Source organism: Moschus berezovskii, chromosome X (assembly GCF_049115385.1).
Source record: "Moschus berezovskii isolate FMDL1 chromosome X, NW_MosBer_1.0, whole genome shotgun sequence".
NCBI classification, from domain to species: Eukaryota; Metazoa; Chordata; class Mammalia; order Artiodactyla; family Moschidae; genus Moschus; species Moschus berezovskii.
In genome coordinates, this window is record NC_142488.1 from 62,063,604 (window position 1) to 62,079,958 (window position 16,355).

Here is a 16,355-nt window from a genome sequence, read left to right on the forward strand (position 1 = left end):
TCACTCAAACTCATGTCCATCGAGTCGGTGATGCCATCCAGCCATCTCATTCTCTGTCGTCCCCTTCTCCTCCTGCCCCCAATCCCTCCCAGCATCAGAGTCTTTTCCAGTGAGTCAACTCATCGCATGAGGTGGCCAAAGTATTGGAGTTTCAGCTTTAGCATCAGTTCTTCCAATTTAAGGTAGATGGAGTAAAAACACCTGAACTTAGAAGACATTGGCTTTGTCACAACTGGTTGGGCAAGTCACTTATCTGATCTCAAGGTTTTTTTCCTCTAATTTTTGAGATCCCCTTCCAACTTTGAAATTCTATGACTGCACGTCATGTCAAAGAAGCTCTCAGACTACTCCTAGCATAGAATGACTTGTCATTTCTTGGGTTTCCAACAATCTGGGCAATACAACATATCCCCTAGTTATATACTGTCCTATATTGCCCTCTAGTTGTTTTCACATGAAAACTTTTTTTCTTCTCAGTGACAGTTTAAACTATATTTAGTTAAAAATCTTATTTTCCATGGCAGGCAATATGCATTTTACATAACTTAAATCTCCTGGGACAACTCAGGGTGTGTCCTAAGGTGAAGTGAAGTGAAGTGAAAGTCTCCAGTCATGTCCAACTCTTTGTGACCCTGTGGACTATACAGTCCATGGAATTCTCCAGGCCAGAATCTTGGAGTGGGTAGCTGTTCCCTTCCCCGGGGGATCTTCCCAACCCAGGTCTCCCACATTGCAGGCAGATTCTTTACCAGCTGAGCCACAAGGGAAGCCCAAGAACACTGGAGTTGATAGCCTATCCCTTCTACAGCAGATCTTCCTGGCCCAGGAATCGAACCGGGGTCTCCTGCATTGCAGGCAGATTCTTTACCAGCTGAGCTACCAAGGAAAACCTAACGTAATCAGAATATATTTATATTGATTTGTTCAAAGCAATGAGATCCCCTCTTTCAAAGTCCTGGAATTATAATTTTACATCAGTGCAGTAGAATGGGAAGGGGTGGGAGGTGGGAGGGAGGTTCAAGAGGGAGGGGACATATGTATGGCTGATTCATGTTGATGTATGGCAGACATCAACACAATATTGTAAAGCAATTATCCTTCCATTAAAAATAAATAAATTTTAAAATAAAAAAATATAATATGACCCACAAACGTGAACTTGATATGAAATTCTAAGTTTTCTAGTAGGCCTATTTAAAAAGTGAAGACAAGTGAAATTAATTGTAATAATATATTTAACCCAATATATACACAAAATATTAGCATTTCAACATGTAGTCAGTGTAAAAATGATTGAGATATTTTGTATTTTTTCTTAATGTTTTCAAAATCCGGTGCATATTTTACATTTTACATTGACAGCACATCTCAATTCAAAATAGCCACATTCAAGTGCTCAACAGCCCCGTGTGGCAAGTGGCTACCCTACTGAACAGTGCCGTTCTGCTTAATAGAGCTGCTTTCCAAACCAAACACTTAGTTTTCTATTCATATGATGGCATTGGGCACGTAATAAGTACCAGGCACTGGGCTAGCCAGAGGAGTGCAAAAATTAATCAGACTTATACTGGTAAGGGAGATAGATTTGTAAATCACTAGCTGTAATATAATGTGGTAGGTGTTCTGATAGAGATGCACCAAAAATTTTCATTTGGCAGGGGAAAGGGGCTCAAGGAAGTTTTCAAAGGAAGTGACTTTTGAAAACGTGTGTGTGTGTATAGAAGGGGTGACTTTTGATTGTGTATGTGTGTAAAGGCGTGACAGTAACTTTTAAGTGTGTGTGCGTGTGTGTGTGTGTTAGAGGGGTGACGTCACGGGGTCAAGAGGAAGGGCGAGGATCGGCCGGTAGGAACTCAAAGCTCTAGCTGCTGGGTGGCCGGAAGCCGGAGGGGGGCGCTACTTGCACGTCGCTCTCATGCGCGCAGAGCTGCGAACCCGTCAAGCTGCGCGGAATTCGGAGCCTCTGGCGCCCCTTGGCCCTTGTGGCCAGGGAGCGCCTCGAGGTAAGGCGGTCGCCTGGTCGGCTCCTGGAGTGCGCCTGCCCTAGCCTTCTCGCGTCCGCCCTGGCTCCGAATTCAGCCTCGTCACACCCGCTCCTCGGAGCCGATGGCACAGTCCAGGCCCGGGTCGGCGACGAGGAGTCACGCGAAAAGCAGCGCCTGGGGTTTGCTTTTTATTTACGCGTGTGTATCAGTAACAGATGTCTACTAGTTGTAATAGGCAGCATAGCAAAATGAGTCCATGGAAACGGTTGCTAGGCTGAGGTAACAGTAGCCTACGCAAATTTTCAGACGCTTAGGTAACAATGGAGCTACTGGACCAATGCGGCGCCCCTTCCGGTTTCTTCATCTCTCGCCTAGCTCAGCTTTCCCAGGGTTGCCTTTGACCCCGGAAGTGAGGTTTTCCGGGTTCCTCCTTCCCTAAGATGGCAGCAGCCGAAGACGAGTTACTGCTACCCCGGCTCCCCGAGCTGTTCGAAACCAGCAAGAAGCTTTTGGACGAAGTGGAAATCGCAACTGAACCCACCGGCTCCCGAATAATCCAAGATAAGGTGTTCAAGGGACTGGATCTCCTGAAGAAGGCTTCTGAAATGTTGTCGCAGCTCGACTTGTTCAGGTATGGGCGAGAGGGTAGTAACCAACGGCAGAGAACGTAGGTAATGATGGTCACCAAGGGTGGAGCCATTGAGCCTGGGTGGAGGAGACCTTTAAAACTGGGAGTCTTTCTATCCTACCTCCCCCTGCGATCTTGTGTACATTGTTTGCATCCTCTGCCTCTCTTCCAAGATAGTGAATTTCCCACGACTCTCCTCCCTAGTTTCGGTTATTTGCTGAGGCATTGGATGTGAGTGCTCAGCCACTTTAATTGAAGAAAGCCGGCAGCTGTTCCAGGTGCCGCCTCCCATTGTCCCACCCCGATCCCAGCCCTCCCCTCCCCCAGGAAACAAGGGCCACAGTTGAAATGCCTAGCCAGACTTCACAGCCTACTCTGCTCTTTGCAGCCAAAATGAAGATTTAGAGGAGATCGCGTCCACTGACCTGAAGTACCTGATGGTGCCAGCATTTCAAGGAGCGTTCGCCCTGAAACAAGTCAATCCCAGCAAGCGTCTAGATCATTTGCAGTGGGCTCGAGAACACTTTTTAAACTACTTAACTCAGTGCCAGTACTATCATGTGGCAGAGTTTGAGCTGCCCAAAACCAAGACCAACTCAGCTGAAAATAACACTGCTAATTCCTCCATGGCCTATCCTAGCATCGTTGCTATGGCATCTCAGAGACAGGCTAAAATAGAGAGGTGGGTCATTTGAGGACTGCCTAATGGCAGTGCTGTTGGGGAAGGGTGCATGTTTTTTTTTCTGGGGGGTGGGAAACAATGGTGTATGTACTCTGGTTTCTTATTGAGCATAGGTCCTGGTGAGAGCAAACTCTCAGTTTTTCAAGAAGCCTCTGTCTTGGTTGAAATGATCATACCTGTCAGACTCCTAGCACCTTATGGTTGCCAACAGCAACAATGTAGTTTTTAGCAGTGTTTCCCAATCTCTCCCACATCACAGCATAGCAATATTCACACGGTACAGTGGGGCACTCCATGGGGTCACAGAGTCGGACACGACTGAGCAACTTTCACTTCACAGTGGGGTAAGTATCTCTGAAAGGCACAGATATCTTATAATTATAGTCCATTTTTGGCCCATTGATTGAGAAGCTCTGATCTAACAATACTGGATCAGGTGTGTAACATCCTGAACTAATCTTAATACTGGCATAGCTTCATCGTGTGAAAGTGCTCACAGTGTTTAGGAGCTATGCTAGGCAGTGGAGATTCAAACTGGGTATGGGCATTTGTATGAATATGGGTGGTCTCTTCCTTGGAGGAGCATACAATCTGGTGAGGAAAAGAAGCATAGAAATTATATAAATTATAGAATGATGTGATAAGAAAATGTGTAAAGGATTGGGAAAGCAGAGAAAAAGGGCACCTAACCAAAGAGGGAGCAGGAGAGAAGAGAAGGCTTTCTGGCAGAGGTGACTCCTGTGATGAGTTGCTTAAGGATGCATAGGAGTATTATCTAGAGGAAGAGGAAAGGATGGCTTTAGCCAGCAGAGATAATAGCAGTAGAACAGCTACAGGGGCATTAAAGACCACAGTGTTGGGGTGAGAAACAACTGTAAGGAATTAGGTGATGCTGGAACACAAACTGTGTGGTGCAGAGGGGAAAGAATACTGAAATATTGTGTAGGGTTCAAACCAGGGAGAGCTTGGGGTGTGAGGAAGTTGAAAGAACAACTTTGTTCTGGGAACTTGGGAAGGGGGTTTGAATCCCAACTCCAGCATTTAATCATTCTGACTTTGGGTAGATTGCTTAGTCTCTCACTGCCTTAATTCCCCCAGGTGTAACACTGGATGCTAATAGGTCCTATAAAGTAGTTAGGAAGATTAGAAGAGAAATGAATTTAAAAAACTTAGCACAGTGTCTGATACAGTAAGCACTCGGTCAGCTATTTTTAGATCTTTGTAGCTAAGTACAGGTGGTGGAGTCAGAGACCTGGGTTTGAGACTCAGTTCTACTTATAAGCCATTGAACTTTGGGTAACTTGTGTAACCTGTCTGAGCCTCAGGTTTCCTCATATGTGAAGTATAAGCAACAATGGTACCTATCTCATAGGGGTAAGAGGCATTAATAAAATAAACCATGTAAAACAGCTGGCACAGTATCTGGCACATAGTAAATATTCTATGTTACCTACTATTAGGCCATGCTAAAGAGCTTGAACTTTGGTTGGTGACTTGGGATCCACTGGAGGTCCACCCCCGCCCCCCCACCACCACCACAAAGAGTAACAAGGTCATATTTGCACTTTAACTTGCATAATCTGGCAGCAGTTAGGAAGCATTCTGAGGGTGAAGATTAGATCCAATTAGCTCACAGAGGTGATGGAGGCCTTACTATCCCAATGGCAGAAGGGATGGGGAGATATATTTATAGGGTTGAATCTTCAGAAAACCTGGTGAGCAGTTGGTTTTGGCAGGTAGGGTAGAAGGAAGCAGCATGGTAGATGTCTATGTTTCTGATGTAGGTGGAAGGCTGTGGAACTCATTGAGATGGGGAATAGAAGAGGAAGAATAGATAGGGGAGAGTATTAATCCTATATTGAGACATGTTGCATTTAAGGTGCCTAGAAGACATCCAAGTAGAGGTATCTGTAGCATGAAACTTAGGAGAGGCCTGGTCTAGAGAGCTGAAAATTGACTGATTCATTTAACATATTTATTGAGCCTTTACTGTGTGCCAGGAACTGTTCTAGGTAATGGAGAACCAGACGGAGTCCATGCCCTCATGGAGCTCTTGTTTTGGTGGAGGAGATAGATAGTAACTAGTAAATAAAAATGTGACTTTAGGTGGTAAGGGCTTTAATAAAGTATGGTTAAGAGCTAGTGAGCAACAGAATGATTTTTGAGGAAATGGGATAGACTGAGATGAAGTGAAATTCAGTGTCATCTCCTCTATAAGAAGGTAGAGGTAGCCGGTTGGCATAAACCAGTTTAAACAGTGAATTTGGTATCCAAATAATTGCAATATATCAGAAAAACAAAACCAACAACTAAATACAATAGAGAGATACAAATGGTGTTGTGGAGAATGGCCAGGGAGTGATCATATCTGGTTGGAGGGATAAGGGAAAGATTTCACAGTGTCCTAGCATTTGAGATGAGAGGAGGAGCTTGGTTAAAAATGTAAATTACAGGTTTGCCTGAATGTAAAAGTAATTAATACTCATTGTGAAAGGTGGAAAACAGAATATTTTAATTAAAAATAAGCTTTCATCTTAGCACTGAGATTGAGCTTTGTTAACTTCCTGATGTCTTTCCTTTCAGATATATAGTTATTTTAGTTAATACATTTGGAGGAATACCATTTATTCTTTTTTAAAACCTAAATCCTATTGTGATTTCCCTTTGTCTTTTGAAGCCAAGATATTTAATGGTTAAATAGTATCAGTCTTATACTGTAATTATTTAAGCTAATCTTTTATTGTCAAATACCTAGACTGTTAATGGGTATTGGTTTTTATTTGATTTTGCTATTCTAAGTAATGCTACAAAGAAACATAGCAGTATCTCTCACTGTTTCCTTAGGATAGATTTCTAGAAGGACCAGTAAGTGCCTAGATTAAAGGGTTTGAATATTTTAAGACTTGATGGTAACAATATTGCTTTCCATAGTAACAAAGTTTCAAAGTATGTTCCGCTGCACCAGACGGTCAAACAAGAAAGATACCTCATTGTTTTGATTTGTATTTCATTGGTTAGAAAGCTTGATCTTTGAACTTTTTTTTTTTTAATGCCCAACAGATGAGATATCAACATTATCTTTTTGTTAATGGCTCCTATATTTATATACTAGCTCAGGCCTTCCCTGACCTTCAGAGTCGTGCTTCCAGCACTGTTTGTGGATGTTTCACAGACATCTCAAACTTCAGTTCAGTTCAGTTCAGTTGCTCAGTCGTGTCCGACTTTGCAACCCCATGAATCACAGCACGCCAGGCCTCCCTGTCCATCACCAACTCCCGGAGTTCACTCAAACTCATGTCCATCGAGTCGAACTTGCCCTAAATTGAATTGTTGACTTTTTAATCCCCAAATGTGCCCTCACACCCAAGTCCTAACGATCTCAATAAAGAGACTGCCATTCACCCGGTTGTTTTAAGCTGGAAACCTAGGAGTTGGCTTCATTTCCTCCCTTCTGTATTGCCACATCTAGTCCATCAACAAGGCCTACCAGTTCCAGCTACAAAATATACCTAATGTCCTTCTGTTTATCTCTTTCTCCACTGTCATACCTTTACCTAGGCCAGCAGCATGTCTTACCTAAAATATCCAAGCTATTAACTATAAAGACGTGGATGATCTGCATCTGCTTCTCTCCAGTCTCATCATATATTGTACTCCCCCTGTTCACTGGACTCCTGCCATAATAGCCTTCTTTCAGTTCTGAACAGACCCAGCTCTTTCCTTCTACAGAATCTTTGTACATGTTGTTCTCTTTGGGGGAAATGCTTTTCATTTATGTCTTTCTGGGCTTTGTCTTTTTTCACAACTAGAATGTATAGTCCATGAGAGCAGTAGCCATTTCTCTCTTGTTCTCTGTGGCATGTCTAGCACAGGGCCTGGCATATGGAAGGTGCTCAAAAAATATTGTTATTGTTGACAAGCGGCATGTGGGGACAACATGAGCAAAGAAAGCCTAAGGCAAGGTAGTTTGAGGTATGTACAGGAAATGGAGAAGAGTCTGGTTTGGCAGAAGCTAAAAGTAGTATGGTCAGAGGACTATAAGGAAGTGATGTGTATAGAACAGTGAAAGGGAAGACAGATGCAGAAAGACAAGTTAACATGTTATAATAGTACTTCAGCTGGGAAGAAATGATAATGAAGTTACAACTGTCAGAGATACTACTTTTGCAGGAAGCATTTATATGATTAGAAAACAAATTATTTAAATCTTTATTCAATTTCTGTAAGTCCTCCATCCTCTGCCTCATTTACACACTGAGGTCATCCTACATAAAACACCCAAATAGTATGTCCTCTCTCTCTCAAAGCTTGTTTCTTCATGTATCTTCCCTACTCTTAATCCCCATCTTTGAGGAGTAAGTGTAAGTCTTATTGATTAATTGAACCTACATTCTTTTGACAGAAGTGGAGAAGTAGAAGCTGGGTAAGTAATGAGTCTAGTTTAGGACTTACTGAATTTAGGTCCTGACATGACAGCTGGACAGCTGTGTCCATAAACAGATGGAAATGTGTAACTAAAACTTACGAGACTGTTTTGCAGCTAGTGATAAAAATTTAAGAGCATTGATGGGTATGGATAGATTGCCACAAAAAAACATGCAGAGAGAAAAAAGCCAAGGATAAAACCTTGGAGCAAATTAAGGAAGAAGAATGAGAAAGAAAAGAGCAGTCAGAGATAAGAGACTCAACACAGTACAAATGGAAGTGCTTGTAGAAAGAAGCCTGGGGAAGATAGAGAACAAATGTCATGTCTTCTTTGAAGTTTCTCCCTCCGTCTCCTCTCCCAGATACTATAGCATTTAGTTTTTATTACTTATCTGGGCATAACTATCCGTTATTCTCTAGACTTGGAACTTCTAAAGGTCAGAGACCATGATTAATTGTATCCTTAGTATTGTAATTATATCACTGTATATCCTTGGTACCCAACCCAGTACTTGGATCATGGTAGGTACTTGAAGTATCTTTGGGAAGAACAGAGTGGTCATCAGAAAGATGGAAGCAATATGGTATAGCAGAAAAAGCCTGGGCTTTTGAGTCAGACCTGGGGTGACCCATCTAATTTCTGACACCTAATGGGGCATCGTCTAGCCCCTCTCAACTTTTAATTTTTCTCATCTGCTAACATTATTTATATTGCTGCTTACAAAGCACTTTCATGAGTGTTGGTCATTTGATCCTCTTAACAGTGCAATGAAGCAGATATTATCCCCTTTTAGAAATAAGGAAATGGGCTCTCAGTATTGACTTGTCCAAAGTTACATGGCTAGTAAGTGGCCAGGCTAGGATTTAAACTCAGGTCTTCAAATTACCAATTGTAGTGTTGTTTAGAAAAGAGAGAAGAGTGGTCATTTGAAAAGACAGACCAGGTTAGGGGAAAGGCACCGGTAGAGTGAAAAATCGTAACTGGAAATGACAGGGAGGATAGTTGATTGAGTGAGGCCTGGAAGAATGTGGATGGGGACTGGATTGATAGTGGAATGCTAAAGACATTTCCTTGGTAAAGACAACGTTGCCTCCTTAAAGGCAAGAGAAGAGGAGGAAAGCTGACTCTATAAAGATTTGAAGGTGAAAAGGGAAATTGAATTTCTCCATTGACTGGTCATCTGATTAGCATGATGGTGGAATGGAATCCACAAAAGATGAAGAAGACGATAACTGAACAAGAGTGACCGTTGCACTGAAGTTTGATCATACAAATTTGTAGTTAACTCATTTGACAACAAATTTGTTATTGGTTAGCTCTCTTCAGGAGCTTGGGAACAGAAAAGGGGAATGATGAAAGTTGCCCAGAGTCAGAAGGGTGACAGGCACTGGGTGATAAGGATTGTTCGCATGTAGTCGCTCACCATAGGAAATCTAGAACAGTGATGAAGGTCTCGGACAGTGGTTTACAGTCTGTTCCTGGAACCCTAAGATTTTGTCACAGTGCCTGGGTAGGGGAGATGTTGGGAGCCTTTCTCTGATTTAACCAAGGTAGTTTTATCTTTTATTGCTTATTGGAGTTCAAAATAAGCTCTCATAAGAAGAAAGGATTCTTCTGCTAAGAAAGGTTTTAAAAACACTGGCCTCAAAGATCAGGTATTCAGGAGCTTGTAAGTCCCAAAGATGACTAGGAACAAAGTCATGGGGCAAAGGAAGTAGAGAAGAAAGACAAAAGAGTGTGATTATACTGCATATATGTGGAGGGTAGGAAAGGAAGCATAAGAACCTTATTCAGAGGCCCAGCAGACTAACTCAGAATTTACCCCGGGGTATATACATTTAAGGTCCTGGTATTCTTTTTTTTCCTGACTTAGGTACATCAGGAAAGAGGGTGGGGGTAGGAGTGGCATCAGAGTTTAATGTTCTCAAGTGATATCTGTGATAGCATTCATGAACTAGGAATTGACCCATGTAGTGTTTTACTCAGAAGGCCACCTATGATGGTGCTGTGACATTTATTTGTAACATTGCATAAAGTACCCACTTGTTAATTAAAAGGAATAGAAGAACCTTAAAGTTTTTATAATAAAGAATGTTTCCAGAGCAGTGGTTCTTGACTTTTTGTGGGTCATGGACCTCCTTTAACCAAAAAAAAGCATACAAATAGAGTTGTGTACAAAATTTGGAGGAATTCAAAGACAGCCATCCTCCCCAAATTCCGTCCATTGAACTCAAGAATTCTAGATTTGAGTGAACACCTGCAGAGAAGCATCCGATCCTGGAGGTCTGGAGTGGAGTTCCAGACATAGGTATTTCAAGATACTTCTCTTGGAAACTGTGGAGTTTTTCCTTTATTCATCTTTCCCTCAAGCCCTTACATCCAATAAATCAACATATATTTATATTTTAATTACATCTGGATCTTACCACCTCCCTATTTCAAGTCACTCTCAACCTGGATTATGGCAGTACCCTCTTAAATTGATTTTCCTGCTTCCACCCTTACCTCCCAGCCTCCCACAGTCCAGTCAGAGTAATCCGTTAAAACAGTTTTCACGTCATGTATTCTATTTTAAAGCTTCCAGTGACTTTCTCTTCTCATTCAAAACATGACATCTGATATTTCATGTCTTATTAGCCTATTGGGTTCTCTATGGCCCTGGCTATCTCTCTGACCTAATTTCCTATCATCTTCACTCCATCCCAACCGCACTGGCCTCCTTGCTATTCCTCAAACATGTCAGGGCAGCACTCTCCCACCCAAGGACCTTCGTATTTGCTTTTCCCCGTAGAACACTCTTCCAGATACTGTCATGGCTTCTGTACTTATTTCCTTGAAGTCTTTGCTCAATTGTCACCTCTTTAGAGAAGTCTCTCCTGAACACCCCTACTTTCACACCATCATTTTATCCAGTTTAGCTTGTGTTTTTTTTTGTTTTTTGTTTTTTTTTTGGCTTGTTCAGAGGACTTGTCACTTCCTGACTCATCTATTTCTTTTTGTCTGCTCACACTAGAATGAAAGCTTCAGGAGAGCAAGGACTCTCTTGTAAGTACTGTTGTGGCTCAAGCACTGAGAACTGCATGTCACACAATAGGTACTCAGTAAATAGTTGTCTGGTGAGTGATAGATGACATACTAGAATGCATCTTGGAAAAGGCAGGCAGGGTGGATATGAGTCTTTAAATTATACAGGATGAGTCAGAAGAGCTGGAAACATTTTACCCAGAAGAAAAGAAGAGATGACCATTTTTTAGGAATTCCTGCATCAATGGCAGGTAAATAACCCCTAAAATACTATGATTATTTGACGCTATAATTCCCAAATGGATATTGTATGATACTAAGCACCTGACCTAATAAAGGTTGATGTCATAAAATTACTAAAGTACTCCCATCTCGAAAGATGATGGGAAGAGTTGCTCAGATCAGGTTTCCTCTGTATTTCTCTGGCTTTAGAATGTATTTCTCCACCTCTACTGATCTCTTCCTTGCCTTGTAGTCTTGCGAGAATGGTCTTGATGGCAAATTCTGAGGTATAAAATCAGTATTTTTGCCAAAGTGAAAATTGTCATCCTTACTACCTGATCATTTGCAAAGGTAAAATCGTATTTTGGCCTTCTTTTCAAGGAGCACCTCTTTGTTTTTAAGTTCATGAGTAATACTTTTCTGTGGAACAGATACAAGCAGAAGAAGGAGGTGGAGCATAGGTTGTCTGCATTGAAATCTGCTGTGGAAAGTGGTCAAGCAGATGATGAGCGTGTTCGTGAATATTACCTCCTTCACCTTCGAAGGTGGATTGGTATCAGCTTAGAAGAGATTGAGAGCATTGACCAGGAGATAAAGATCTTGAGAGAAAAAGACTCCACAAAAGAGGTAAGCCTGGTCACTGCCTAAATAGCTCAAAAAGCTACTGTCAGAGATTTGAATCTTCTACAGGAGAGTAATCAAATTAAAATCCTTTCATGTTTCCATAAAATCACTGTTCTTATTCACATTAGTGGAGGAAGGCTGAAGGTTCTCTAGGATAGCTTTCTCTCTAGTTTACAGTAGTGTTCCCTAGTGCTTTCTAACCTGTAACACAGTTCTAGTCTTTTGTAATTTTGTGACATGCCAGGAGAGGGGGAGTCTTCTCTGAAGTGAAAACTGCTTTTGGCTGCGAGCAGTCATGACTGTGGGGGCTTCTCAGGTGGCGCTAATGGTAAAGAACCTGCCTGCCAATGCAGGAGCGATAAGAGATGCAGGTTTGATCTGTGGGTCAGGAAGATCCTCCAGAGGAATGCATGGCAACTCACTCCTGTATTCTTGCCTGGAGAATCCCATGGACAGAGGAGCCTGGCAGGCCACAGTCCATAGAGTCATACAGAGTCAGAAATGACTGAAGTGACTTAGCACACACGCAATCATGACTGCTGAAGGAAGGCATAGGGAGGTGGGCCTTGAAAATCTGAGCTTGACTGTAATAAACAGAAAGAGGAATAGGATGCGAATGAAGAAGAAAAGTGGAACTGGAGAAGAGAGAGAAAAAACTTAAAAAGAAGATAAAAGACATAAAATATGTTTTGGTTGGGGGAGAAATCAAAAGTTAACCTTACACAGTGATACAGTCACACCATAGGTCACCCAAGTATGAGACACAATAAGGACCTCTGCATGCACAAAATGTCGGGCATAATGGTAAAGAAAACTTGGTATAATACCACTTTGGCTGTATCTGAAGACCATAACTGTTTTGGAGCTGATTTTTCAAAATAGTGGGCTCTGTGTTGGGGTTTCATACATAGCAGAGCAAGCTGCCTCACTGCAATCTATTGAAAGTCAGCCCTCAACACAAGGGTTTGTAAAAAAAAAAAAAAGGAAGGGGGAAGAATTATAGAAAAGAAAAAAAAATCAGGCTCTGCTACTGGTTACTTTTTGGTTCAGGATATAACATGAATTGAGTTGAATTAATCAACTAGTTGAAGGCATTTAAGTCCTCAGAGAACTCTTTGCTAATTTGATTTGTACTAATTAACCCAGGAGCTTTTGCTTCAGGGTAACATCAACCTAGTTCCTTATGTTAAGGGATCAAAGAACGAACAATTAATATTCTAAAGCTTTAAGGCCCCTTGAGTATATCTAGATGAGTAGGTTTCAAACACTATGAGGCTGGACTATTCTGGATCCTCCTGTCTCCTTCTTTGTTTTTTGTTTTTATTCTCTCTCATTTGGTATTGGGATTGGCTATGTAAGTGATGCAGTTACAAAGTGAACATTTTTTCTTCTTTTTTTTAAATTTTATTTATTTTACTTTACAATATTGTACTGGTTTTGCCATACATTGACTTGAATCCACCATGGGTGTACATGTGTCCCCTATCCTGAACCCCCCTCCCACCTCCCTCCCCATCCCATCCCTCTGGGTCATCCCAGTGCACCAGCCCCGAGCACCCTGTCTCATACATCAAACCTGGACTGGCGATTCGTTTCACATATGATATTTTACATGTTTCAATGCCATTCTCCCGTATCATCCCACCCTCGCCCTCTCCCACAGAGTCCAAAAGACTGTTCTATACATCTGTGTCTCTTTTGATGTCTCACATACAGGGTTATCGTTACCTTCTTTCTAAATTCCATATATATGCATTAGTATACTGTATTGGTGTTTTTCTTATGAGGTGGATGAAACTGGAGCCTATTATACAGAGTGAAGAAGCCAGAAAGAAAAACACCAATACAGTATACTGAACATTTTTTCTTAGACCATAGTTTGTTTCAGTATGCTCCTGAACAGCTAAGATTCCTTGAAACATTTCTATGCACCTGTATAGGAAAGATACTAAGCCATTCTTCCTCCCCCTCTTGCATTAAGGAACATCCACTTCTAAAACACCCTAGGGAGCTCTTGACATTTAATAGCATAATTACACTGGACAGGGTTTTAGCAGAAAGGTCTTAATAATTCAGCTTTAGCCCTGAAATGATTCCTGGGAGAGCTTTCTCTTCCTCCCTTTCCAGCATGATACTTGGGCCATCTCAGGAGAGCTAACCAACCTCCACCATTGGTATTCTGCTAATATATCTTAGAGTCTGATAAATAGGGTTTTTCAAGCACCTAAGGACTTAAGAACCTGCATAGTGGGGTGGACACAATGACAGATACACTTCTGATAATTAATTTCCTTTTTAGGCATCAACTTCTCAGTCATCTCGTCAGGAAAGGCCTCCAATGAAACCGTTTGTTCTCACTCGGAACATGGCCCAAGCCAAGTAGGTGGTATTAAAAAGTGGGTTGGCTTTGCAAGCCCCCTATTTTTATGGTTCATTTATAGTGCATGAGTAACAGAATGGACATTGTTAAATAAAGGTCATGGCTTCACATTGGGAGACTATTCTTCCATCAAAGGAATATTATGTCTTCCAATACTTTCTCTGTATCTCTCATCATCAGACATTTCCCTTACAAACTTGAGCTTAAAACTAGGCTCAAAAGGAAACCAACAAAAATAAATAAATAATGAATTAAATACAGAAAGAAGGAAAAAAGAATCTAAAGAAGAATTGTAGCCCTTAAAATTATTTCCCATTGTTTCCTTCAGCTGCAATTCTCAAATGGTCATATTTGCCTATCTAGGTTTTAATTCTGAGATTAAAGATTAACCTTTTCCATAAGGTTGCAGAAGAATCTCCTTCCTCTGTGTATCTTTTAGACCCACCAAGAATAAATACTCCTTCCATTATATCATCATTCTGTGGGGCATTAGCCTCTGAGATTGCTTATTGGGAGATAACTCTGGGTCTTTATCTTCTTGTGAAAGCTCTTGCCGTTAATTCTCCTCCCTGGATGTCTCTCTTCACTGTCCTCACAGGAATTTATACAACTCCTCAGAGGATAGCTGGATAAGGGAGCAAGGAGGAAACAGACACAAGCTTTACCACTAAAGAGAAGAGGCTTTTTAATAGTGCTATTTATGTTTACTTTTCTAAACACAGTGTGATTCTTGCAGAGTATTTGGAGCTGGTTATCCAAGTCTGGCATCTATGACAGTGAATGACTGGTATGAACAGCATCGGAAATTTGGAGCATTACCAGATCAGGGAATAACCAAGACAACATCAGGTATGAAGGGGTGGGAGGCAAGTAGTTATACTACTACACTACTGTTCCCTAACTCTCTAGCAGTTAAACTCAGACCAAGTATCATTGCCCTTTAGAGCAAAAGAAATCTGGATGGAGATTCTGAGTAACAGATTCTAGTCAGTATTTTATTTCATTTATTATTAAAGTAAATAGCTTGTGATCCTGGGAAGATGGAGGCAGTGAAGCAGCATAGTTTTTTAATTTTTCCATATATCATGGCATAAAAACAGACTGAACAGATAGATAGCAAAGCCAAAAATCCTCAGATAGCAGTTCCGCTTCTGGTAACAGCAGAGTAGGTTGTTATCAGGCCAACCCCTCCTATAGATAACAGTTACAGACTGAGCAGAATATAACAAAACAGCTATCTGGAGGCCCTGAGAGTGACCAAAAGGAGACACAGACTGTAGGGCAGTCACCAATTAGAAGGTAATGGTACTTGGAACTTCTTGTGGGTAAGAACTTTAGCTTACTGTGTTCTTTGAGCTCAATTTGGAGAAGGAAATGGCAACCCACTCCAGTGTTCTTGCCTGGAGAATCCCAGGGACGGCAGAGCCTGGTGGGCTGCCGTTTATGGGGTTGCACAGAGTCGGACATGACTGAAGCGACTTAGCAGCAGCAGCAGCAGCAGGTACTTGCAGGTGTCTTTGGGAGGGAAAGGTAGAGTTGGTAGTCATTAGATGGAAGCAATATGATATAGCGGGGTCTTCCCTTGTAGCTCAGCTGGTAAAGAATCTGCCCGCAATGCGGGAGACCTGGGTTCGATCCCTGGGTTGGGAAGATCCCCTGGAGAAGGGAAAGGCTACCCACTCCAGTATTCTGGCCTGGAGAATTCCATGGACTATCTATGGAGGCGCAAAGAGTCGGACACGACTGAGTGAATTTCATTTCATGATATAGCAGAAAAAGCATGATCAGATCTGGAGTAACCAATGACTCCTACCACTTAATAGGACAATCATAGCCCCTCTGAGCCTATTTTCCATAGCTCTTGTATTATCTCACTTTATATTCTTAACAACCCCATGAAGCAAACATTCTTATTCCCATTTTAGAATGAGGAAATGGTATCTGAGAACTGACCCAAAGTAAACATAGCTAGAAAGTGGCCAAGCTAGAATTTTAATACGGGCCCTAAAATTCCCAGTTCTAATGCCGTTTCCATTATAGCACAGGTCATTTGAAAGGGTTTTCGGTCTTTTTATAGCTTTTCACCCATGGGCAGGCTGCAATTGCTGTAATATGGAGATAAATAAAACTTGGATAGAAACTTGCAGTCTTATAGTTTGAGGAATGAGAGAACAGATTCAGGATGATTATAGCCACTGAAAACTAAGGAGATATCCCAGGAGAGAAACCACTGAGGAGGAGCCCTAATTCTCTATATAAACCCTTCCCAAATCTCTGGCAGACTGCTAAGGTATGCATGCATAGGATTGATTCCAAGCACCCTCAGTAAGTCTAAAATAACTGAATGGATAATCCAACTTTACCCAATGCAAAGAAACAGAACT

General features: G+C 41.6%; 1 protein-coding gene across 2 annotated transcripts in view; it reads left to right on the forward strand.

Moving 5' to 3' along the window:
• The first annotated feature begins 1,911 nt into the window (after nt 1-1,911).
• IGBP1 (immunoglobulin binding protein 1) overlaps nt 1,912-16,355 on the forward strand; it is a 44,879-nt gene continuing 30,435 nt past the window's right edge. Inside the window, exons 1-5 of one of the 2 annotated variants that reach the window (XM_088834045.1) lie at nt 1,912-2,616; nt 3,002-3,295; nt 11,399-11,594; nt 13,891-13,970; nt 14,708-14,820. In XM_088834045.1, the coding sequence (XP_088690171.1) occupies nt 2,426-2,616; nt 3,002-3,295; nt 11,399-11,594; nt 13,891-13,970; nt 14,708-14,820 (874 nt within the window). In that variant the 5' untranslated portion in view covers nt 1,912-2,425. The remainder of the gene's footprint in view (nt 2,617-3,001; nt 3,296-11,398; nt 11,595-13,890; nt 13,971-14,707; nt 14,821-16,355) is intronic. The other variant, XM_055437892.2, reaches the window with a different exon arrangement.